The sequence below is a fragment of the Saccopteryx leptura genome, chromosome 7 (assembly GCF_036850995.1).
Source record: "Saccopteryx leptura isolate mSacLep1 chromosome 7, mSacLep1_pri_phased_curated, whole genome shotgun sequence".
In the NCBI taxonomy this organism is placed as follows: domain Eukaryota; kingdom Metazoa; phylum Chordata; class Mammalia; order Chiroptera; family Emballonuridae; genus Saccopteryx; species Saccopteryx leptura.
Window position 1 is genome coordinate 106,783,006 of NC_089509.1, and position 25,693 is coordinate 106,808,698.

Consider the following 25,693-nt stretch of genomic DNA (forward strand, 5'->3'; position numbering starts at 1 on the left):
TAGTTCTACCACACAAGCTCCAGCTGGGACACAGAGCTAAAGGGAATCTTGCACATGGGGATGGTGGTCTAAGCTGTACTCAGGCTGTTCCTAAACCAGCCTCCCACCTGCCCTACCCATCTGATCTCCTTCGATTCCCTACCCATTCCCCGACCCTTACACTTTCACCTACCTGATACCCTCCTGACCTACCTGCTACCATCTCAAGGCTCTACTTAGATGACATCCCTCCCATCTCTCCCAGAAACATATCCCTCCCGACTCCAGTCGGACGTCCCTCTCCCCCTGTGCTGTCCCCACGGCTTTCTGTTTGGACTGCCACTGTGAACTCTGCCGAACCCGGCCTGACTTTTGGTGGAATGGCAGGACTCAGGATTCTAGTGGCCACTTAGCTTCTGCGCATATGTACTTGCTAAAGCTCTAGACAATAAATAAACTGCTAAGCGCTCATCCACCAGAAAAGGAAAGATGCTTGTCATCCTTCAAGACCAGGACGGTGAGCAGAAGTTATGAAAACAAAACTATTGGGTATAGCAAACCAAATAGTAAATGAGATGAGAAAATGCAAACAAAATGCTTGGCACAAACTAAGTAATCAAAAAGTTAACAACGATACATAATAAGTTATTTCTAAAATTATTTACCACATCTATTAATGGTAACTTTTTTAAAAAAGTTTAGAAAATATTCCAACATTACGTGATACTGCTCACTGCGCTGTTCAACAAAACAATCTTCAAGGACAACCTGGCCTGTATTTTACTTCGGAGAGGAGCACGGGTTTAGCTCTATTTTACGCCAATGCGTGCTCTTTGGGGAAGGATCCAGGCACAGCAGGAAAAATGCGCCTGGTCTGCCACAGCTACAGGGGTGGAATATGGCAGCAAGCATGCTAGGAATAACCGTTTTTCCCACTGAGCTTTTATAACAAGACTTACATGTAATGTGATCCGTGAACTGGGAAATGCAATTTACACTCAAACAGACTAGCACTGTCTGTATAAAAGGAAAAGGTCCACGGACACACGGCTAGACAGCTAGGGTTCCAAGTGCCCTTGTACTTTACCATGACCATGGATGACAAGGTTAGACGTAAAGTGCGCTTTAAATCAAGGCACCCTGTCTGTAGCTAGTATACAGGAAAGAATACTTTTTAAATGTTAAAATTTTGTTTATTTTAAGGTGCTACAAAAATATAACAAGTGAAGCCCATTAATTTTTACAAATATTCTTACTATATGACTAACATAGATCATTTTAAAAGTGAGGAATTTACAAAAGAAGATTACTAGTATGCAGACATGGTAAAAAAAATCATGACGATGAGATGTGAATTACACTTGGGAAGTCAAGGGCTGAGTTTCAGGGAAGGGGCTGTCACTCCTGTGCAAAAGTAGATAAAAGGCTCAGGGATATTTAGATTTGCTAATGAAGTACATATCTTCATAGATACCGTTAGTGTTGAAACTCCTATAGGAACACTTACTACAAACCCACAACTCTGTGGCGCCCCACTCCTTTCCCCTGGTGATAAATACTGTGGTCAAGTGACTCTATGTGGGAGACGGACTGTGGGCTGGCCGGGTCGTTGAGCCTAAGGTTTGGTTTGGGACTGAGCCTTTCCCACTCTCTTGATGCTGGGACTTGTCACTGAAGGCTAAAGGTGGCCGGGGCCGTCGGCCCCATCTCACGTCACTGTGGACGAGCCTACAGTATTTCTTCCAAGTAGCAGGTAAACTAATCTCATTTCTTATAGACACAGGGGCCACTTACTGTGTCTTGCCTGAATATTCAGGATTTTATTCATTCCTTGGAAATCTGTTGTGGGTGTTGACAGTCTTATTTTCTGCTGCTTTGTTTAATATACAGTGTGTCTGTAAAGTCATGGTGCACTTTTGACCGGTCACAGGAAAGCAACAAAAGACGACAGAAATATGAAATCTGCACCAAATAAAAGGAAAACTCTCCCAGTTTCATACCTATTCAGTGCAGTTCGATGTGGGCTCACACACAGATTTTTTAAGGCTCCTTAGGTAGCTACCCCATATAGCCTCTATGGACTCGTCACTGACTGATGGCCAACCAGAACGGGGTCTCTCCACCAAACTGCCGGTTTCCTTCAACTGCTTATCCCACCGAGTAATGTGATTCCTATGTGGTGGCGCTTCGTTATAAATGCGCCGATATTCACGGTGCACTTTGGTCACGGATTCGAATTTAGCGAGCCACAGAACACACTGAACTACTTTCCTCTGTACCATCCACATCTTGACTGGCATGGCCGTGGGCTGCTCCGCTGTATACACGGTGTTACGTCATCATCTGCGCATGTGCACATGCTGCCACATCATCCTACAGAAACTGGGAGGGTTTTCCTTTTATTTGGTGCAGATTTCACATTTCTATCATCTTTTGTTGCTTTCCTGTGACTGGTCAAAAGTGCACCATGACTTTACGGACACACTGTATTGAATTAAAGGCTTTAATTGTCTATGCGATATGCTATATCATAAAGCAAAGACCAGGGACTCGGGCTCTCAGATATTGCCATCAGCACTGAAGAGGCCTCCCAATCCCATCCTCTTTTCTCTGTGAGTCTATTTTCTTAATTCCACACCAATGTCCCTCAGGACCCAGAATTACTAGCCGTGCTGGTCTGCGGCAAGTGGCGCCCAACATGGCAACTTTAGATGCTGACTGACACTCATGGTGGGACAGCTGAGTCACAGGCTTTGGGTACAGACCTGAGCTGAATCCCTGGTCCACAGCCGACTGCGCGGAGTGGGACAGGTTAGTTCAACTGCCTGCTGTGTAAGACGGGGGTGGGGGAGGTGGGGGTGGCTCCCGCACTGGGCGCGCTGAGAGTGGGGTCACGCACCGAAAGCTCTGCTCACGACACTGCGCAGCAGCTCCTAGCCAGGAGGCAGACCACATGCTCCCCCAGTGCCTGGGGCTACGGTTTCCAAGTCAAATTCTGTGCCACTTAATTAAACTTTAAAAATAGCATACATTTTTCAATCCTATTTTTTTGTGTTTCATTTTACATGAAATCATCAGTGCTCACAACTATATATCTAGGGACCTGTGTGGATATAGAAACAGGGTACTACACGCCCAGCCCAGGCACACGCGATTAGAGAAGGCCAGGACTCTGGCCACGTCCCCCTGGCGTCGGGCTGAACTGTCAGCAACTCCTCGTCCTCCCCTGGCCCCAGGCTTCCTCACTGGTGCAAAGCCTGACATACAACAGATGTGCCGTAAATGTCGCTGCACAAATGCTCGCTGAATCAGAAACATGCAGGTGTCGGACTAGCTCTGTCAGGTGCCGTCTGGTATGAACGTCCTGTAAATTATAAGCACTCCATCAAGGGGCTTTGGCGGAGGCTGCCTCTCCTTACCCGGCCGCCTTGTGCTGGCAGTAAACACTCAAACACTGAGGGCTGAGGGCTGGAACTGAGGTGGGGGAGAAAAAGTCGCTGTTTTGCATCTTCGTTCAGTTTTGGGTTTTGCCCTTGTTGGTCAAATAAGTTTGCAAATACGTTTGCTCACTTAATAGTTTGCATTGGATGTGGGGGGACAGGCTGTAAGCAGGCAGGATTCATATTTCCCACCCTTTTTGATGTAGGGTGGTGCACTCTCATGAGGAATCCCATTATGCCTCAGATAAGTGACTTTGTATCAGAGAATTCCTTGTTTGCATTTGGATTAAAGATTTTGATTTCTACACTATAAAATGGGGCAGACCGGGAGCTTGCTCGCTCTTGGTTCCCGAGATTAGAATTAGAGGAGAGAGCAGAGAGAGGCCATGTGGAGGAGAGGAGAAGCAGCCAAGATGGCAGAGTGTTGAAGGAGAAGCCAGTTTGTGCAGAAAGAAGGAGATGGGGAACAGAGGTGAATAAGGCTAGTGAGCTAGAAACCTTCGATTCTAGAAAACTCGGATAAGTCAGTAGCTTTGTGAGCACTGAATGAGTGGGTTTTGGAGCTCAGTGTGTGTTTTTACTTGCCCGCCAGGTGCAAGCTAGGATTAAAGGTAATGGCCCACCAGTTCTTGGCTCCACTGTTTCATAACCGTCTGTCCGAATCTAATGTGAACCTGCATGGGCCAGGTGGCTGTGATGGTGGTCCTGGCTACTGGCCTGACAGCCCTACATCATTAAGTGAAACTTACTGAATACACAAAAGTACACTGTAGACGCCATGGAAACGCCCAGCAAGGACAAGGAAACTACAGGGTACATACACATTTTATTCTTCCCAAATGGTCGATCTGGGTGGGAAGGGAGATTTCCTTCTGGTTTTGTAATAAAATTCATTTCCTGATTTAGGCCTTTTATGTCAGTTCTTCAACTCAAAGCAAATGCTTGTGAACGTGTTCAAAGTCAAAGAAACAAGTTTGGCGTGGAGCAGTCCCCATGCCCGTAACCAGGGCGGCCTCTAGTGGTCACAGGCATGACCAAATGAAGACTAAAAATTCCAACCTAACACACGTGGTTATGAAAATTATTGTGAACCATCAACATTTACATGAAACTATACAATACATGATCATCTGTTACTGAAGACACATTTTTAGTCCATGTTTTTCTGTGACTTAATAAAAAAGACATCTTCTTTACGAGAAATTGCACCATCTCCAATAACAGAATTCATCTTTCACACCTGGAGATTTGGGAGCCTAGAGTGTGACTTCACACTGGGATGGCAGAGTAGCCCAGGCAGAGGGCCAGCGCGCCGTCAGCCGGGCAGGGAGCATGCAGACGTACCAGCGCGAAGGTGAGTGCCTCGGTGAAGCCAGCGGCGGCCAGGTCGTATCGCAGCAGCTCTGTCAGCTTATTGAGGGGAAACTGGGGGAGAAAGTTAGTTCAGCTCAGTAAGGGTTTCCATGTATGACCATGTCACTAAAAGGAAACCCCCTCCCTACTACCAGACCACGAGCACCACCCCAATCCCCTGCCACGTCCGGCTGCTGTCTCCGGGCCCCGGTGGAGAAAAGTCAGCCTCCCAGTCAGAGACTCAGCAAGGACTGCACACTCAGAACCTGTCTTTCCTCAAAGAACTAGTCATCACAGGTTTCGACTTACTCTAATCAATCGGGCATCTGTTTTGTATCCTCTCACAGGAGAGCCCATCCAAATACTGCTTAATTCCTATGTTCTGCTTCTCTCGAGCCTCCCCGGCATTCAACAATCAGTTTCCTACAATAAGGAGTGTTTATTTAAGGGTGCAATCTTACTTGATTAGCTATGGTGTATGTTTTCGGGAGAGTCATCTGAATGTTGTTATATCCATAGGCAATCGCTACATCTTCTACAATGTCACACGCATGCATAACGTCAGCTCTGGTTGGAGGGATTTCGATCTCAAGCTGATGCCCATTGCCAATGACTTCTGACTTTAAGTACATCCTGGTCAGAAGCTTAGCAAGGTTTTCTGGAGTTTCTCTGCAATAGGAATATACAAACCATAAACTTCCCTGGCTTATTTAAAACATGTGTCTGTTTGGTTTTAAAGCATGCTACTACCTGAAACAGCAACCCTTGCTTCCGAGTTCCATCAGACACCAGACAGCCGCAGCTGCCCTCCCCTCCCCTCCCACCACTCACTCAGAAGGGCATGGACACCCTCTCCAGGCATTCTTTCAGGGAAAATTAAATAGTCGTATGCACTTTGTTCTTGAAGTCTCTTCAACCATAAATAAATAAGCAAGCCTGACCAGGCGCTGGCGCAGTGGATAGAGCATCAAAGTGAGATGAGACCCAGGTTCAAAACGCCGAGGTCGCCGGCTTGAGCAGGGCCTCATCCAGCTTGAGCGCAGCTCACCAGCCTGAGCACGGGCTCACTGGCTTGAGCGTGGGATCATAGACACGACCCCAAGGTTGCCAGCTTGAGCCCAAAGGTCGCTGGCTTGAGCAAGGGGTCCCTCGGTCTGCTGCAGTCCCCCCCCCCCCCCCCCCCCCCGTCAAGGCACATATGAGAAAGCCATCAATGAACAACTAAGGAGACTTAAGGAGCTGCAACGAAGAATTGATGCTTCTCATCTCTCTCCTTCCTGTCTGTCTGTCCCTATCTGTCCCTCTGTCTCTGTCATAAATAAATGAATAAATAAATAAAGTTTTCAGAGCATACCTGATTCCAACCTTTTTGTTAATTAGGTCAGCTCGCACCATCTCCTTTCGGTAAGTCAGTTCCTTAAGGAGAAAAGAGAGAGAGCAGCTTAGATCACCCCCGTCAGATGCCGCTCTGGCGCCTTTCAGCTCCCGTTGTTACAGCTCACTTCCCTCCCAAGGAGCTGTCAGCAGGGCCCACATGTTGAAAAAGCTGGTATTCCAAAACATTACGGAGGAATAAACCTGCTACGTCATGTTCATACATGAGCGTTCTATCTGCGAGACAACTGGAACTGCTCACACATAACATAAAATGCCAAACATTTTACTCCTTTGATGGTCAATCACCATTTTCTTTAATAAAATACCAGTGTGTTTTATCATTTCTAAAATGCTGCTAAAGACTTTCCACCTCAGGCAAGTGTTTATGACCAAGAAAAATGATTCACACATCACAACGTGCACTCCTTATCCTAAGCCCGGGAGGGCTGTGGAGACTCCTGTCCTATCACTTTTCCAGGTGGAGAAAGGCGGCCACGCCCTCCGTCCCAGCCATCAAGCAGCTCCGGGAGCCGGTCCCGCTGCCAGCATCTCAGGAACTGGTACTCAGTCGCCTTCAAACTGAACATAACTACCACCTTAGGTAAGAACAAACATAAAATCCAGGCATTCGGTACCTTTTGGAAACATATCTACGAATATTTCTTATCGCTAAATTACTTTCAAGATTGTAACTGCCACTAGCAAAAAGGCTGTAAGTTTTACAACCTGTTTGGACTCAGGTCAGAACAACGTGCCAGAGCCTTGCTGCTCACAGTGCAGCTGGTTCTCAGGCGGAAGCATCGCAAGCACCTGCGTCCCTGTGAGACAGGCAGACTCCAGGCCCGCAGAGCTAGTGGCGGCTACACCAGTCCTATGAAACAAAATCTGAGTTTCCCAAGATCCCCAGATGAATGCCTAGCAGAGTCTGAGAAGCCCTGGACTGGGTGCTATTGACTGCAATAGCAAACCTTTACTGACCAGCTAAGATGAGCTACACAGTACATGATACTGTTTTAAGATCCTCTTAACCCTCAGAACAGGTACTATTAGTATTCTCATTTTACAGAAGAAATCTGAGCTATAGATTAATACCTAGTCCTGGGTCACAACATTAAGCTGCTTAACCACTGTGCTGCTATCTTCCCAGTGCTTAGAAAAATGCTTTTTAAATAATAAGCACTTGGTTTATAGTTAATAAATATATGCATGTACACATAAAGTAACAAATTAATGAATTAATAAACAAGTTCAGGTGGCTTCCTTCCAAAGCTCACACCACTAACTATTAGCCTCTCTACCTACTTATCATGTTTCTCCTCTAATTCTCTTATTCCAAACGCTGTTCTTTTATATGAAATAACAGAAGACTTAGGAAAAAAACTTTAAAGTATTTGGAAAAAATATGCTATTTCATGTGAGGACGAATTAGTTTCCCCCAGAGGCTCATTCTTTTCTGGGGGGACGATCTATTCTAGTCCAAGTTTAGTCTTAATTAAGAAATGAATTAACAAATGAGGAAACACTAATTCAGTACTGTTTTTCAGAAAGCCATCATTTCAAATTTATGAAAGCTCTTCATAATACAAATAAATGATTTCAAGGATTGGTCTATATAAGGATAAAAGTAAACAAAATTTTAATATCTGTTTCTCTTTTTCTTCCCAGAAGTACCTATTTCACTTTTTTTTTTTTTAAATATTTTTCTGAAGTTGGAAACGAGGAGGCAGTCAGACTCCCACATGCGTCTGACCAAGATCCACTCAGCATGCCCACCAGGGGGTGATGCTCTGCCCATCTGGGGCATCACTCTGTTGCAACCAGAGCCATTCTAGCACCTGAGGCAGAGGCCACAGAGCCATCCTCAGCACCCGGGCCAACTTTGCTCCAATGGAGCCTTGGCTGCAGGAGGGGAAGAGAGAGACAGAGAGGAAGGAGAGGGGGAGGGGTGGAGAAGCAGATGGGCGCTTCTCCTGTGTGCCCTGGCCGGGAATCGAACCTGGGACTCCTGCATGCCAGGCCGATGCTCTACCACTGAGCCAACTGGCCAGGGCCCCTATTTCACTTTTATTAACACTTGACAATTCTTCATATTAAAAAGAAAAACAAACTTTCAAATCAGACATTACTTTAAACCAGACTAAGAAGCCATCTCTGGCTGATCCCAACGACAGGGGGGCAAACTGTATAAACAGCCACAAATTCCTCCAGCGCCCATGGCCTTAGAGTCCACTCCTCCCCCCTTTCACTCAGGCAGAATACTGGTTTGGGCCAAGAAGGGAGCTTGTGTCAAAGCACCTGAGCATGGGCCTGCTCTGCTCTCTTGCTGCTGGGAACCCTGCGACCACCCCACGAATGAAGACCAAGCCAGCCCGCTGGAGGATGAGGCACCTGATCTGCGGACCCCACTGCCAGAAGTAGAGGTGGCGAGCGAGGCCGTCCCAGGTCACCCGGCGTTAGCCTACCGGCCAGCTGACTACAGGGGGGCAGGCCCGGCAGAAGTTAGCCAAGCCGGGCCAGACCACCAGGACTTCCCAGCTGACCAAAAGAATCATGAGATAAAGAAATCGTTATTTTAAGTCGCTAACTCATGGGATAGTTTGTCATACAACAAAAGCTAACTGGTAACAGGTAATAAAATAAATTAAAAAAAAGAAAAAGAGACTGCCCATAACTTTAGTCATGCTTTCTACAGTTATACATTTATTTTGAATAACTAATACTCTAGGAACAGTGGTGGGCAATCTCATTTGTCAACAGACCCAAATATCAACAGTACGATTGACATGTCTTTTGAGGGCCAGATTTTTTAAACTTAAACTATATAGGTGGGTACATTCCTTATCAAGGTAGCGCCCACATGTGGTATTTTGTGGAAGAGCCGCGCTCAAGGGGCCAAAGAGCCGCACGAGGCTCACCCAACCAGGGCTCTAGAATAAAAGATGATGCTACATGCTGATATTATCAGGAAGGGGAAGGTTTTGATCTTGACAAAGGAATAGTGAAAAATTAAAACAAAAACAAAACAGCTCATCAAAGAATGCCCTCAGTGCTCCCATACTAAAGAATGGCCTCACTGACTCAGAACCATAACTGAATGAATGAGATGCTATCTTGTATCAGAATAATGGTCATCTTTATATTTATAAAGCCCCAAATTAATAATGCTGGTTTAGATTTTTCTGAGTTACAGTGATGAACAAGTATGAACAGACTGATTAGGTTTGGAGGGCTGAGTAATCTTATAAGGGATGAGACTATAAACTACCCAGTTAACTAGTTAATAAAATAAATCACAGGAACTAGGCCCACATAACGTTGTGGTATAAAGTAGTGTGCTGGCAGCCAAGGTTGCACTGTCTGGGCGTAAATCCTAGCCCCCCTTTAACAGTAAACAGCAAGCTACTAACCAAGGTTTCCCAAGGCCCCTGTATCTCCATCTGGAAAAAGACACAATGATAGCACCCGCTCTCACAGGGTTAACGTGAGGGTTAAGTCCATATATATCAATAATCCACACAGTGCAGTTCCAGGCATGCAGGTGGATGGAGTGGCAGACTCTAAGCACTCAACAGCCATGATCATCATCATCATCACCATCATGTAGGTGGATGGAAGGACAAATTAAGCACTCAACAGCCATGATCATCATCATCATCACCATCATCATGTAGGTGGATGGAAGGACAAACTAAACGCTCAACAACCATGATCATCCTCATCACCACCATCATCATGTAGGTGGATGGAAGGACAAACTAAGCACTCAACAGCCATGATCATCATCATCACCATCATCATCATGTAGGTGGATGGAAGGACAGACTCTAAGCACTCAACAGCCATGACCATCATCATCACCACCATCATCATGTAGGTGGATGGAAGGACAAACTAAGCACTCAACAGCCATGATCATCATCATCACCATCATCATGTAGGTGGATGGAAGGACAGACTCTAAGCACTCAACAGCCATGATGATGATCATCACCACCATCATCATGTAGGTGGATGGAGTGGCAGACTCTAAGCACTCAACAGCCATGATCATCATCATCACCATCATCATGTAGGTGGATGGAAGGACAGACTCTAAGCACTGAACAGCCATGATCATCATCATCACCACCATCATCATGTAGGTGGATGGAAGGACAGACTCTAAGCACTCAACAGCCATGACCATCATCATCACCACCATCATCATGTAGGTGGATGGAAGGACAGACTCTAAGCACTCAACAGCCATGACCATCATCATCACCACCATCATCATGTAGGTGGATGAAAGGGCAGACTCTAAGCACTCAACAGCCATGACCATCATCATCACCACCATCATCATGTAGGTGGATGGAAGGACAGACTCTAAGCACTCAACAGCCATGACCATCATCATCACCACCATCATCATGTAGGTGGATGGAAGGACAGACTCTAAGCACTGAACAGCCATGATCATCATCATCACCATCATCATGTAGGTGGATGGAAGGACAGACTCTAAGCACTCAACAGCCATGACCATCATCATCACCACCATCATCATGTAGGTGGATGGAAGGACAGACTCTAAGCACTCAACAGCCATGACCATCATCATCACCACCATCATCATGTAGGTGGATGGAAGGACAGACTCTAAGCACTGAACAGCCATGATCATCATCATCACCATCATCATGTAGGTAGATGGAAGGACAGACTCTAAGCACTCAACAGCCATGATCATCATCATCACCATCATCATGTAGGTGGATGGAAGGACAGACTCTAAGCACTCAACAGCCATGATCATCATCATCACCATCATCATGTAGGTGGATGGAAGGACAGACTCTAAGCACTCAACAGCCATGACCATCATCATCACCACCATCATCATGTAGGTGGATGGAAGGACAGACTCTAAGCACTCAACAGCCATGATCATCCTCATCACCACCATCATCATGTAGGTGGATGGAAGGACAAACTCTAAGCACTCAACAGCCATGATCATCATCATCATCACCATCACCATCACCATCATTTCTCAGGTACTTACTGGAAAGGTATATGATTTTCCATTAGGAAAAACTACCTCAGCTGCTTCAACTCTGAAAAATAAAAATAAAAAAAATAAGAAAAGAAAGGGTCCATAAAACCCAGAAACATGAATGATGAACAAATCTCTCACTTGGTCTACAACTGTAGCCCCCACATATCCAAACTATTCACGTCCCAGACTGCTGTGTGGATGAACCCTCCTCCACACAACCTTTCTCCACTATTCCCTCCCAGAGCTCTGGCTCCCACGTCTCTTCAGGCAGCGCCCACTTGACAAGTGTACTTCCCGGGACTGCAGGGCACATGTCCCCTGTGGACTCCGTGCCAATACTGACACTCACAGTCTGGGCTTCAGCAGGGGGTAGGGGGGTGTTACACAACAAAGCTCACAGACACAGCCAATAAAATAGACTTTTTAAAAAAAGCAACTGATACTGCTCATATAATTTCAGTCCTACTTTCTACAATTATACATTTTTAATTATAATTAATGTTCTAGAATAAACAATAATGCTGGTATACAATATGGGCCATATAGGTTGGTTAAATACAAATTTTTAATTTAAAAATAGCTTTGCAAAAAAATTATAGTAAGCTTATTGATATATATGGGATAGAGAACTGGCTCTTCTATATGTTTCTGCTGTTTCTTCATGTTTACATTCTCAAATTCAATGATCCTTAAACACAGCTTAAATTTCACTGCCTCCATGAGGCCTGGCCAGATTGCCTCTGCTAGAAGTGACTTGCCCTTACAAACAGCGAGAGCATCATCACTGAAACTTTTGGAAGTATTTATCACTTTTTATTTGACACATTAGTTATGCACATGTCTTAGCTCCCACAGAGAAGGTATCTTCTAGTTACAAGACCACATTTTCATCTCTATGCTTAGCACAAGGCCTTCACGCTTTGCCTCAGAACAACAGGCCATTAACAAAGGTGTCAGGTGAACTTACGTAAATTTATTCTCACAATATTCACTGAACATCGTGACAATAATATCAAGAACTATTTTTGCCTGCAAAGGAAAAAGACAAATATTATGGCAATCTATAAATATCTGTATTCTCTCTTCATTCAGATGGAAATAAATATTTAATATCATTTAGTTCCCAAATATCTAAAAACGAACCTCTATATACACGTTGTAAAAGGGGAAGTGGAATAAACACGAATGAACTAAATTAGGCCTGTCCTTTGCTCCAAGTGTTCAGCCCGTGTGTGGTTTTCTGAAAGTTACAATCCATGACTAAGACACATCATTTCCTTCCCCATCCCCGGCCTCAGGATCACCACGTTTCAAGACAAATGGCCGACTATGGGAGAAAACCTTACTAACACCATCAGTCTCTGCAGTCTCTGCAGCACTCTCAGTCTGACACTGGGCAAGTCGCTTACTCTCTGGACCTTGGTTTCTTCACTTGTCCAGTGGAGATAATATAAGTCCCTACCTCACTTGGTCATGATAAGGGTTATACACAGGGTGTGGCAAAAGTAGGTTTACAGTTGTTCCTATGGAAAATAATACAATTATTAAATAATACAATAATAAACTCTGCATTTGCATAACCACAACTATAAACCTACTTTTGCCCTACCCTGTGTATTACAGACAGCAATGCCTGTGATATAGTGAAGGCCATAGAGATTTGTTAAAAATTTTTTAGTTAAAAAAAATGCTTAGAAAAAATACAGTAAATCTGTTGAAATATATGCTTTGCTTTTCTCTGTACCTCACTCTTATATACAAGCTTCAAGAAAGGTATCAGTGCCTGCTCATGTACAGAGGCCGATTCAACGGTGGGCGCACCGGTGCGCACCCTGGGCCCCAATTTCTGAAGGGCCCCGCAAAACCCCAACTTTATATTTTTTTCTAATGACACCAGGTCTGGTTTCATATGTATAATTTTAACATTAATAGTACATAATATTTATTTATTTATTTAAAAATATGGTTAACATGTATTTTTATTTTCCCTGTTCTCTTTTTTAAGGGGCCTAATATTTTCTTCTGCACCCGGGGCCTCAACCGACCTTAATCCACCTCTGCTCATGTATGAATTAAAAAAAAAATTAATATGAATATTACTACCACAATATTTCTCAAGGTTAACATGGTACATAAAAGTTTTAAATGAGATACCTTATAATGGTCTCCGATTCTGTAAATGTGTGTGAAAGCTATTTACCTACCTCTACACACCAGCCTTCCCCTGCCATGAAGTCACTCAACTGCCACCTCCCCCTATGCCTTTCTTAACGTGAATAAAGAAATATGCCGTGGGAAAAAGCTTTCGTAGCAATCCAACCCAATATACTCACGGCTGAAAAGGAGAGCACAGCTAGCATTCTACATACTCTAGACATCACTGTGTGCATACACCCTTATTCAACTCACAAGGAGAACTTCTTTATAGCAACTTCTTTATAGCCAGTGCATTATTTTTGTCCTTTTTTTTTATTATTTCTGTTTTTTAGTTTTAGCTAGTTTGTTTTTAAAGAATTTTTACCAAATACACAAAGATGCCAAATTACTCAGCATTTGGATTAAGTCAGTTAAGGCAAACAATGAATACAGATCACATTACAATACTGAATCGATGTGTCTTACAGTCAGGTGTGTGTTAACTCTCATGACTGCAGTCTCCTGGAGCCGAGGACATGCAACTCGGTATTCAGTTCTCGGCATGGCAAGGACAGTAGGTGCTCACTCAACAGCTGCCGCCTGAATAAAAGCTGCACAACTGAAGTCTAGAATATTTAGATCTCTCTGATTTTCTAAAATATGTCCCCACCTTCAAAATAAATGTATTTAAAATTTAATCATACAGTCTTGGCCCAGAAGTAAAACCTATCCTGTCTGATAGTACAAAAATAGAAACAAGTTTTATTTACCTTAGTAAAGTCAGTTCCTGTGCATTCAATAAATACATTTCTAGTATTTAATGTTATTTTGGAATGATCTCCTACAACGAACACAAAGCAAAAACGACAATCAGTTTCAGAAGTATAAGAGCACTAAAATGCTCTACAAAACAGCAAGTATATTTTCATTTAGAACACAATGTAAACGAGGATCGCAGAGCAAGGGGATAGACCGCTTTTATTTTAAGGCACTGCAGAACAAAGACAGAATGATAACAAGCCTCAGTAAGTGCATTCAAGCACCTGACAGAGGCCATCTCATGTCATCTTCCCCACGGCCCTTCAACACAGCTGCAGAAGGTGAACTAGGCTTCCGAGATTAAGCTCACTGACCACGGTCACAAGGTATTAAGCAGAAAGGCTAAGATTTGGGTCTGGATCTGGCTAACTCTGAAGCCCAGATTCTTTTTAAAGGGGACTTTAAAAAAAAATTATTTTAGTGAGAGGTAGGGAGAGAGAGAGAGAGAGAGAGAGAGAGAGAGAGAGAAAGGAACATTGATCTGTTCCTGTATGTGCCCTGACTGGGGATCAAACTGGCAATCTCTGTGCTTCGGGACGATGCCCTACCAACCAAGCTGTCCAGCCAGGGCCCAGATTCTTAACTACTAGAGTCCAAGACCTCAAGAGGGCAAAGACTCTCCTACTCATTGTGAGTCACAGAAACCCCCGTCCTATCTCCAGAAGAGCAAACACCTATGGCTTCTCACATTTTGTAATTATATTTAACTTGTCTCATCAAAAAAGCCTTCAGAAAAGAGATAAAAGGGTAAAATTCAATGTAAAAGTTTTAGTTTAACTATATAACAGACAAAGCAGAATTTGACTTTGAGTTTAACCAAGTGGATAACCTGTTAAAACCACAACATGAATACCCTTTGGAGGAACATAGCAGAATCTAGAAACTGGCATTAGAAAATATCTATAAGCATATAAATATTTACACATTTATAAACTGTATAAAAATTCCAAGTAAAATGTTTTTGAATAAACACATGGAAGGAACTATTACAAAAAAAAAAATCTATAAAAGACCTGAGACTTTCAGATTAAGAGTTGATTTGATTTGAGCCAGGCAACTCTACTGAAAATTCTACAGAAATGTTGAAGAATAAGATGAGACAGCAAAAATCTCTGCTGCTTGGGAAACAGCTCACCATTAATGATCGGAGGCATTGAAAGGACGACGCCATTGCTGTCGTAGATAACAGGGAACAGGGGTTTATTTTCAATGATATGTAAATAATGTTTAAGGTGGTTGTCAGTCTGAAAAAAAAATTAAGTCATATAAAATCAGTTTTTTATTTCCAACAATGTAATTAGTTTACATATCTACCTAGCATAAAAAGGTAAGTCAGAAAGACAAAACTGCCCCAAATTACAGAAAGTGTTAAGTTTATTAAGATTTTTCTAATACAAATTAATATCTCAACATCCGTAAACAGCTTCATATCCCACTGGGATGAGAATACAACTGAGCTGTTTTCAACAGTGAAAACAGATCCACATTGGTAAAAATAAACTGAAAAAAAATCACTGGCAAATCAGGCCAAGGTTAACAGCTACTTTTTTCCAATAATACCCACCACTTCCCTTTGTTATGCACAATTTAAACTGACTACTGACTTCATGGTCTGTGCTAAATGCTAAAATGATAACAGAGATGTAGCCACTTTTTTTTTCTTCTTTTCCAAGTGAGAGGAGGGTAGAGAGACAGACTCCTGCATGCGCTCCAGCCAGGATCCACCAGCCAACCCCATCTGGGGCTGATGCTCTGCCCATCTGGGGCCATGCTTGTAACCAAGCTATTTTTAGCACTTGAGACAGAGGCTCCACGGAGCCATCCTCAGCGCCCAGGGCTGATGCACTCAAACCAATCGAGCCATGACTATGGGAGGGGAAAAGAGACAGAGAGAGAGAGAGAGAGAGGAGGAAGAGAGGTGGAGAAGCAGATGGTCGCTTCGCCTGTGTACTCGAACCCAGGACATCCACATGCTGGGCCACCACTCTACCATTACGCCAAACAGCCAGGACCTGTAACCATGTTGCATAGTGTTTCCCACAAAATAAACTAGGTAAATATTATTCATGAGTTGTGATTATACCCAAATATGAACATTATAACATGTTACGGTCTGCTTCAGTGGTTCTCAATCCTAGCTGTACATTAAAATCATCCAAGAAGATAAGAATGTAGTAATAAAGCAAAACTATACCCACTGCCCCCTTTAGAACAAATAATCAGTATCTCTGTGTTGATACCCAAACACTGCTATTTTTTTAAACACTCATAACATTTTTCTAATTTTAAGACTTGATTTTGAAAGAATTTCAAGATTTATGCAGAGCTAGTGCATAATATAAAGGAACACTTGCCTTGTATATGTTCATCAGTTCACAGGCTGTATACTCCTTTGTCTTATTTAGAGGTTTGAATTTGATATCTGAAGGTCGCTTTGCTGTATAAGTAAAGGGGCCTGACAAAGTGTCCAAATCATGGGTACCAATAGCCACCAACGCTCTTTTCCTAAATGTCGAAAGAGGAGAGAGAAGAGACAGAAAAAGAGATCTGAATATTCCAAAGCAGGAATCCTAAAGATAACAAAGATTATATGCTTTTAAAAATTATTTTTAGACACCTCTCTAAAATTGCCTGTTGCCAATGTGGCAACCTTAGGAGTGTAAGAGACACATTTTCTCCACTATTAGAAGGAGAAATGGTGAGGAACTAACAGCACATTACTTCAGCAGACGAGGTCACTTCCTGGCCACCATGCTTTCCCGAGTCCTATACTGCTGAACATTTTCCAAGTCAATGTTCCCTCTGTCTTCCTTTTACCTTATTCCCTCTTAGTGTCCTCAAGTAAACATAAAGTTTTAAATTAAATTAAACGATTTGCTGTATTTTTTACTTTTCTGTATTTTCCTAAATTTTCTGTCACATAGCTATATTACATTAATAATGGAGAAAATCTCATTTTAAAAACTGTGAATTTACATTTAAAGTTTAATATGTAAGACAAGTTTAAAAGTTACTAATTTTATTTGTTATACAGTTTATTGGCAAAGGATTTAAGGTAATTTTAGGAACTTATCATAAATTACAAACAAGAAGAAAAAGAAATATGTAGAAGTAGGGACATGAAACAGACCCAGGAAAGACGTTAATGCTAAATTAGAATCTAAAGGCCCACAGTCTCACAAGAAGGGCCACAAATTTGACTCTAAGCTTTCTATCAGACAATTCAAAGAAAGAAACAAGGACAGAATTTATGGTGTTCTCAAGATTTCTTTAAAATGGTTTTAGATGTATGTGCATACATTTGCATATTTTGCATAACCACATATACAAATCAAACAGCTTAAACTAAATGAATATATTCTTTACAAAATGTAAATTTCCAAAGCTCCCTCAAGAGGCTAATTAGGATTTACTGACAGATAAGGCCTCTGGCACACAAGAGTATTATTAGGATGTGATTTATTCCTCCCTTTGAAAAAGCTCACGATTTCCAAATATACCAAATAAAAGTTTAGAGTTGAATTAAGTGAGAAAATGCCTTCTGACTTAGATAAAAATAGAGTCTTCAAATAAAGTAAATCCAGAACAGATAATCTGGCTCCAACATTTACTAGCTATACCTATGCTTGTGAGAAACTTTTTATCTTGTTCTTTATTTTAAAATTATACTTAAATTTTTGTTTGGCTTAATAATGACATTTAGCAAGCTACCAAATACTATTAAAAGAATTGGGAAAAATATTATCTGGAATTTGAAAAAAAAGTTTCTTTTGCCATGTGAGCAAAAATTTTTTAGGAAAAAGAGACCTCGTGAGCTTAACCACAGGTGTTAATTTTACTTTTGAATATTTTTCACCCCAGAAGAAAATGTCCAGGGTCTCCTCTCAACCCTCTCCCCAGCCCACCATTTACACACAAACCTCTTCTAGTCTTCATGGTTTAACCAACTGAAACTAATAAAAAAAAATTTCTACTTTCTATTTTATTCAAGATATATGTAACTATTAATCATACCTTTTGATCAGAATAAATTATGTAAATATATTTCAGAACCAACACAAAAAAATTTGATGTATTAGCCAAAGCCTGTTGTTTGCTATCATCAGTAAATATATAATTTTCATTAGATTTTTAAAATACTGAAATTACTTCAGGGACTCTCACTGATACGTTCCTTAACTTTCAGGAGTTCAGGAATTATTTAGATTTGAAGATCAATAGACTGAGTTGTATGAGAAATGATATATAGTAAAGTCAAAGATACAAGAAAATTTGGTCATTTAAAAGTCTCAAGTTTTATCCGTCAATTTATAATTATACTCACTCGAAAAGTGAATTCAAGCCAAAAATTTTCCATTTTCAAATTACCATGGTTTCAAATTTAGTAGTATAATCATATCTTGATTTGAAACAAAAAAACCCACAAAAGCCAAGGAAATGTCTAGGACTAGATATTTCTTCTCTATATAATAATCAAAATATATCTTACTTCGCCATTTATACACTATTTCTAAGCAGTCATAATTAGCTGTCTGGTAAAGCAAATTTAAGCTCTTGTTGTTCTCACATTTATTACTTTAGAAATGCTTTGAAAAAATCTGCATACGAGACAAAAGGCAGAAGGGGGCAGGAAAGGGATGAAGGGAGAGAGGCAAAGTGGAGAAAGAAAAGGCTAGGAGGAGAAGGGAAGGCAGGGAGAAAGGAAGATGCAACCACAAACCTGCAAATGTTCTGATGTAACTTCTCTTGAAGTTCAATGAAGCTGTCATAGCGATCTTTAGTAAACTTGATATTTCGGAGAACGGCTGCTACAGCATACGGGCGTATTTTAGCTGTCTGAAATTCATCAGACCATTAGTGACGGTAAGTAATAAAGCTTTTCTTTGTAATAACATCTTGTAATAGAAAGTTAGATGCACTCTTGACATTGTCAGACATTTTCATTCAAACAAGTATATATTCTTTCATTCCACCAACAAATAATAAAATACAATGGTGACAACAGGCAAAGTCACCATCCTCATGGAATTTCCAGTCAGTAAGAATTCTGAGACATTAATAAATAAATAAGAAAAAACTAACCTTCAAGTAGTTTGCTCATAGTTGATACCTTTTACAAAAATACCCTCCCTAAGTTTATTTTTAATTTTATTACTGTACTATAATTTAAACAATTACATCTCAAATGTATTTTAAATAAACATTTGGATGCATTTTCCAAAATTATTCATAGAAAACAGATGCTCTGTTCCCTTTCATTTCTTGATAGAAACAAATTTACAATTCTGAAAAGTGAGAGGTTAAATATACATCCATTTTAGCAAATGATCCAAAAATTATGTTTGGCGGAAGATTCAGCTTTGTTCTTTTTTCCTCCCCACCTCAGACATACAATCAAAAGAGACTGTTTTCAAACGAAAATAAGATTTTATCCTTATTACCTCTTCTGTGATGATCAATTTCTGAATTTCTCCTTTAGGCATTACCCGTTTATACACTGGAGGCTTTATCCTAAAATAATATTTAAACAAAATTGCTCATTATTAACCAAAACATTTGATAAATTGATTATACTCTCTGCTGTATATACAAAGTAAACAAAATGAACAGAATTAGGACTGAAGTCACAGCTAATCAAATTTGAACCGAATATTAAACAAAAAAAACTTCCTAACATTTAAAGTTGTCCATAAAATCATTAACGACTTCAGTATTAAAATATGCTCCCAAAATGAAAGGCTATGACTCAATATTCAAAGTTTCAAATGGCTACAGTCTATGTGAATCTCACCCGCCAATCACCCCTCTAAGCAGACCTAGAGCTGTGTAGTTGTCCAACAAGGTTTCCCCAGAAACTTAAACACAGCTGCTGACAATGAATAACAGGCAAAGGCGGCAAAGTATTTAATAAATATATTCCCTTACCTTTCTTTAAAGACTTGAAGTCCTCGAACCAATCCCTCCAGACACAAGAGATCATATCTATTGGCCGGGACGTCAATTTTGTAAAGAACAACATCAGATGCCCCCTCTGCCTTTTCATTACCTTGTTCCTTACTTATAATTTCCTTCTCAGAAGTCTAAAACAGCCCAAGAAAAGAAAAAAAAAGAAAACTAAATAAATGAAATGACTTTTACAGAGTTCACACATCAAGCATCCTCATTCATTCCAGAACACCACAAATCCAACTAAAAGCAGGGGTCAGCAAACTAAGGCCCAAGGCCAAATCATGCCTGCTGCCTGTTTTTATAAATAAAGTTTTATTGGAACATCACCAAGCCCATTCTTTGACATATCATCTATTGAATATTTACAAACTGCAACATTGTGACAGAGACTCTACAGCCTACAAAGCTTTCTATCTGGCCCATTAAGTAAGTTTGCCCATCCCTGATCTCAAAGAAAATGAAGACACAGGGCAACAGCAACAAAAACAAAAGTGTCACCCAGACAAAGTAAAGATAATTCACCAAATAAGAGAAATACTACTTCTTATAAGTAATGACTCTAAAAGCTAAATCCTGACGGCACCCAAGCCTTAACACATGAGAATGAGAGTATTCATGTAAAACAAAGACATCCGAAGAGCTGGGCGGCTGCCTGTCAATTAGAAGGGATAGAGGTACAAGGGAAAGCAATCTTGTGACAGGAAAAGCACAGGGCAGCAAGAAGGAAGGCAACTGAGAGGGAGAAGAAATGTCATTGGAATAATAATTTTTAATGCAGTGGCAAAGAGCTTAGACTATCTCAATCAGATTACAGCAAAGAATAATATGATTTTTCTTAAAGATAAACATTGCCAAGAAGTTAAATTCTGTTCCAGAGAACTATATGTGTAAATTTTTTTTCAATCAAAATGCTTAAGTTATATTCCAAAATTGTTAATGTTACCCATTTATTATCTGGAAACCCCACTTCGGAAGAACTCCATTTCCACCATGGATAACATGCTAACATAACTATGGACTCCTAATCAAAGTATGGAATGACTCTTTCACAGGACGCCCTCCCACTGCCACAACAAGAGCAGTTCAAATTACTGCCTAAATAAAGAATTGCGGTCTACGCGTGCGCAGTATGCAGAAACATTCACTTTCGGTCAGTAAGCAGCACGTACCCAAGTCACACCCGAGGAACAAGAGGTCCACCAAATGCTGGGACTGCTCGAGGCGTCGCCGGACTCCACGAGACACCTACGCTGGGCATCTCAAACTTAGGAGGCATGTTTTTAAAGTTATAGAAGATTAAAATCACAAAAAATACATAAATATTTTAAAAATAAAATTTAGTAGAAGATGGAAAAATAAAAAGAGGAAGAGGGGAGGAGGCAGGGAAGAGAACAGGAGTCAGAGAAGAGCTGGGGCGGGGGTGAGGAAGTGACAGAGGACACAGGAGGAGGAGGAGGAGGAACTAGAATTTACATAGAGCTCAATCAAAGGGGTCAGGGAAACTGCTGTTTGTTTAGTGAAGGAAGCCGAGTCACCTCACAGGGGTGCTGGACTTCAGGAGGGACCACGTACAGAAGGGGAGAAGATGTGGGGCCCAGCGAAGTGAAGGCATCTGAACAGAAAGGTTGAAACCACTTGAACTATAGCAAACCTCTGGGAAACGGGCTTCAACACAAAATATTAGAAAAATAAATACCCAGTACATACGATTTCATCAAGTTCCAGACCAAATTCAAAACATAGTTCATCAAATTCTTCGTCAGCTAGGAAAAAAATGAAAAAGGGTATTGCTTTAATCTGATCAGTATAAAGGAAGAGTATATAAACTGCATTTTCTTATTAATTGCCTTACACAAAGTGTACTATCAGCCATCACATATCACCATTTAAAAACAAAAGAAGTTTGAACAAATACTTAAAAATAAGAAAAAAACACACAAAATATTAAAGGGCTGAGTCATCTAACATCAACTACAGAACTAGGTTATCTGAACTGGGAAGTTCACATTTACTTAGAAGAAAAACAATCTATTAAATAAGGATCCAAGCCTGACCAGGCAGTGGCGCAGTGGATAGAGTGTCAGACTGGGATGCAGAGGACACAGGTTCGAAACCCCGAGGCCGCCAGCTTGAGCATGGGCTCATCTGGTTTGAGCAAGGCTTGAGGCCAAGGTCGCTGGCTTGAACAACGGGTCACTCAGTCTGTTGTAGCCCCCCGGTCAAGGCACATATGAGAAAGCAATCAATGAACAACTAAGGTGCCACAAAGAAGAATTGATGCTTCTTATCTCTCTCCCTTCCTGTCAGTCTGTCCCTATCTGTCTTCTTTCTGTCTGTCTCTGTCACACACACACACACACACACACACACACACACACACAAAAGGATCCAATATAGAGCAGACTCCAAATCACAGACCTAACACAATGGAATAATGTCACATATGTGGACAAGTCCTGCCAGGGGTAAGGACGACGGAGACGCAAAGACCCGACTCTGGGGACCAGGTTCAGTGACGCAGATCCACTTTATTCAGGAACTAGGCTAGCTTATATACACAGGTTCAGTCTATAGGTTGTTACAGCATGTTCCTCAAAGCCAATGGCTAAAAAGATCAGGGAGCTGCTTGGTTGGCGCTAAGTCACTTCCTTATAGCAGGCGAGCTCCCTTCCTGGGTATGCCTACGAGGTTTCTGGGAGCTGGAGTATTCTCACAGTATTGCATCAGTCACAGCTGCTAGGAATGTGCTCTGCGCTCCACCCACATCATAAATCCTATTATTCAAAATTCTCTGAGGTGGCAACAATCAGCTTGGGAGCCAGACCAATTAGAGTTTGAATTCTGACTATCCCACTTACTAGAGCTGAGAACTTGGTATCTTATATAAACTTTCTAATTCCTGTGCCTCATCCATAATAGTAGTATTTTATAGCCATTTATTTATAGCATGCAACTATTGGAAAAATTTAAATAAGTTCATGCAGACAATGGGCCTGTCACAGTGCCCTGAAATGTTGGCAGTAATTAATCGTTCTCTTCCTTATTTTTGTTATATTTTACTTTGCTTTGCTACCTAATACAGCCTTTTCAAGGTTTCCTCATTATCAAAAACTGAACACAAAGCATCATTACTAGTATATTCTATTGAAAAGCTGGTCTTAAGATTCCAGATCCAATTTAATAATTGATATTAAATCAATTTAACAAATCTTTATTGAGCACCTACTATATTTCAGGCACTAAGTGCCAGGGATATAAAGATAAATAAAACACAATTCCTACATTAACTAGTTCCTACTTAGTAAAGAAACCATATATGTAAATATAGTGAAGTGCAAGGTGCAGAGGTGACACAGGAAATTATCAGTTCCACTTAGGGTCATTTAGGCAGAGACCGAAGGGAGACAGCACAAATTTGGAAAATTCAGTATGGATGAAGCATAAGGTTCATGTCAGGAAGAGATAGAATGGAACAGGGAGACAGAAGTGACATCATGACAGACCCAGGGATCGGCCCTCCATCCCGCCTGCCAGCAATGGGGAGACACACCGAAGGGTTTTCAGCTGTGCAAAAGCATCATCAGACCTGCATTTTAAAGAATGATGGGAGGGTGGCCGACATATTGGTGCAGGGATTCTACTGCAAGAGTACCAGGGAGACAGCGAGGACTTGGTTAAAGCAGCAGTGAGTATGAGGAAGAAGAGTGTGAGAAAAGTTCAAGGCAGAATCTGTAAGGCTCAGTGACTGAACGGGAGGTGGGAACAGTGAGTGAGCAAGCCTAGATAACTCCCACGCCTCTCGTGGGGGACCATTAAGGAGGGCAGGGAGCCCTGCCTCGTGATACTCAGACCCTGTGTGAACTGAGGTCTGAAGCAACCACATAAGTGAGCACGGGAGCACATTCCCCAGCCCAGCCAGGCCTGAGATGATGGCTCTCCCAGCTGGCAGCTTGACTACCACGTGGTGAGAGACTCCCCAGAGCCCAAGCCACCCGGCTAAGCCACTCCTTGAGTCCTATCTCTCAAAAACTGTGAGATAACCAAGTCCTGGTTTACACTTCTAAATACTGGGGTGATCTGTAATGGAGCAAGAGAGAATAGATTTTATCCCTGGAAGTGGAGTGCTGCTAACAAAGACTCTGGAATCAGGAGGTGGACTTGGAGGAAAATGTAAATGAAAAGCTAAAAGCTGTTAATAGAAGCCTCATAGACTTTGATAAGGATACGGAAGATAGTGAGGTCCTGTAACTCAGTGGTCCCCAATCTTTTTTGGGCCACGGACCGGTTTAATGTCAGAAAATATTTTCACGGACCGGCATTTAGGGTGGGGCGGATAAATGTATCACGTGACCGAGACAAGCGTCAAGAGTGAGTCTTAGACGGATGTAACAGAGGGAATCTGGTCATTTTTTAAAAATAAAACATCATTTAGACTTAAATATAAGTAAAACGGAAATAATGTAAGTTATTTATTCTTTCTCTGCGGACCAGTACCAAATGGCCCACGGACCGGTACCGTACCGCGGCCCAGGGGTTGGGGACCACTGCTGTCACTGAAACTGGTGGAATGGGAATCCCTTTCAGGTAGAGGCAGAAGGGTTAGCAATGCTCTCACTTACGGTTATGTGGACTACAGAGAAGGTACCTACTCAACTGGATGACTGTAGGGAGAACAGCCGCAGTTAGGCTTGCTGGCCTGTTCTCCAGCTGCAAGCACTTTGCAAGATTAGTGTGTGAGCACGTGGCAGAGAGCCGTGTGTGACGCTTGTATAAGGCTATGAGTACGTGCCCCTAAGGGCAGTTTTCCTGATCGCTCGCCCACCGCCACAAGAAGCAGTTTTCCCATGCCTGTTCGCTTGCTCACCCTTGTGAGAATCCAATAAACGGGAATGTGAATCCGATAAACGGAACGGCCCGACGCCTTTAGGCTCCACGGTTCTGCTGTGCTCTGCCCGAATCCAACGTGAACCTGCTGAGCCTGGACCACTGGCATGACACCCGGCGTAGCAGGCAGATTCAGTTCAGACTGGTATGGAGTCATCAGCACCCTTGAAGGGCGGGGCATGTAGTGGCTGCTCTCGAACACGTGGAGCATGTGACTCCCTGCCGCTACCCAGCTGGGGGCCACGGGGTGGGTGTTTTTCAGTCCCGCTGGAACTGAAGGTTCTCTGAGAGGCTGCCGGAGTCCGAGCTCCAGGGCAAGCTGGAGGCAGAGCGCCGGCAGCGGCAGGAGTGGAACGGTTGCTGGAGAAGGAGCTGCAAGTTCAAGAGCTCCTCAGAGCCAGAGATGGAGCGCCCACGGCTGCATTTGGGCCGGTGGAGCGGCTCTGAGTCGGCGGTAGCAGGCCTTTCCGACTCTTCAATTCTTGGGGGGAAGGGTGGGGGTTAGGGATGCCACTGCCCCTGGCAGACGCACAGCCCCGCCGGTGGTCACCCGGAAGGTGGAAACCCAGCAGCAGAAAGTGCCTCACAGCCCTCTCTGCAAGTAGCTGGCACTCTATTGCCCAGCTCTCTACACCCAGAGAGTTGATAGAGTCAGGAAGGGAATTCAGGCAAAACCCACCGAGTCTCTGGCAGCTTGGCTGCTGGGCTGTGGGAC

At 42.4% G+C, this 25,693-nt stretch overlaps 1 protein-coding gene across 3 annotated transcripts in view; it reads right to left on the bottom strand.

Moving 5' to 3' along the window:
* FARSB (phenylalanyl-tRNA synthetase subunit beta) overlaps window positions 1-25,693 on the bottom strand; it is a 75,021-nt gene that overhangs the window by 42,051 nt on the left and 7,277 nt on the right. Inside the window, exons 2-13 of one of the 3 annotated variants that reach the window (XM_066345864.1) lie at window positions 21,802-21,857; window positions 20,071-20,225; window positions 19,587-19,656; window positions 18,866-18,981; window positions 16,500-16,650; window positions 15,281-15,389; window positions 14,097-14,167; window positions 12,158-12,219; window positions 11,197-11,248; window positions 6,127-6,188; window positions 5,234-5,441; window positions 4,764-4,844 (exon numbers count right to left, since the gene is read on the bottom strand). In XM_066345864.1, coding sequence (XP_066201961.1) covers window positions 4,764-4,844; window positions 5,234-5,441; window positions 6,127-6,188; window positions 11,197-11,248; window positions 12,158-12,219; window positions 14,097-14,167; window positions 15,281-15,389; window positions 16,500-16,650; window positions 18,866-18,981; window positions 19,587-19,656; window positions 20,071-20,225; window positions 21,802-21,857 — 1,193 coding nt within the window. Of the gene's footprint in view, window positions 1-4,763; window positions 4,845-5,233; window positions 5,442-6,126; window positions 6,189-11,196; window positions 11,249-12,157; window positions 12,220-14,096; window positions 14,168-15,280; window positions 15,390-16,499; window positions 16,651-18,865; window positions 18,982-19,586; window positions 19,657-20,070; window positions 20,226-21,790; window positions 21,858-25,693 lie in introns of all 3 variants that reach the window. The other 2 variants (XM_066345865.1, XM_066345866.1) reach the window with 2 other exon arrangements.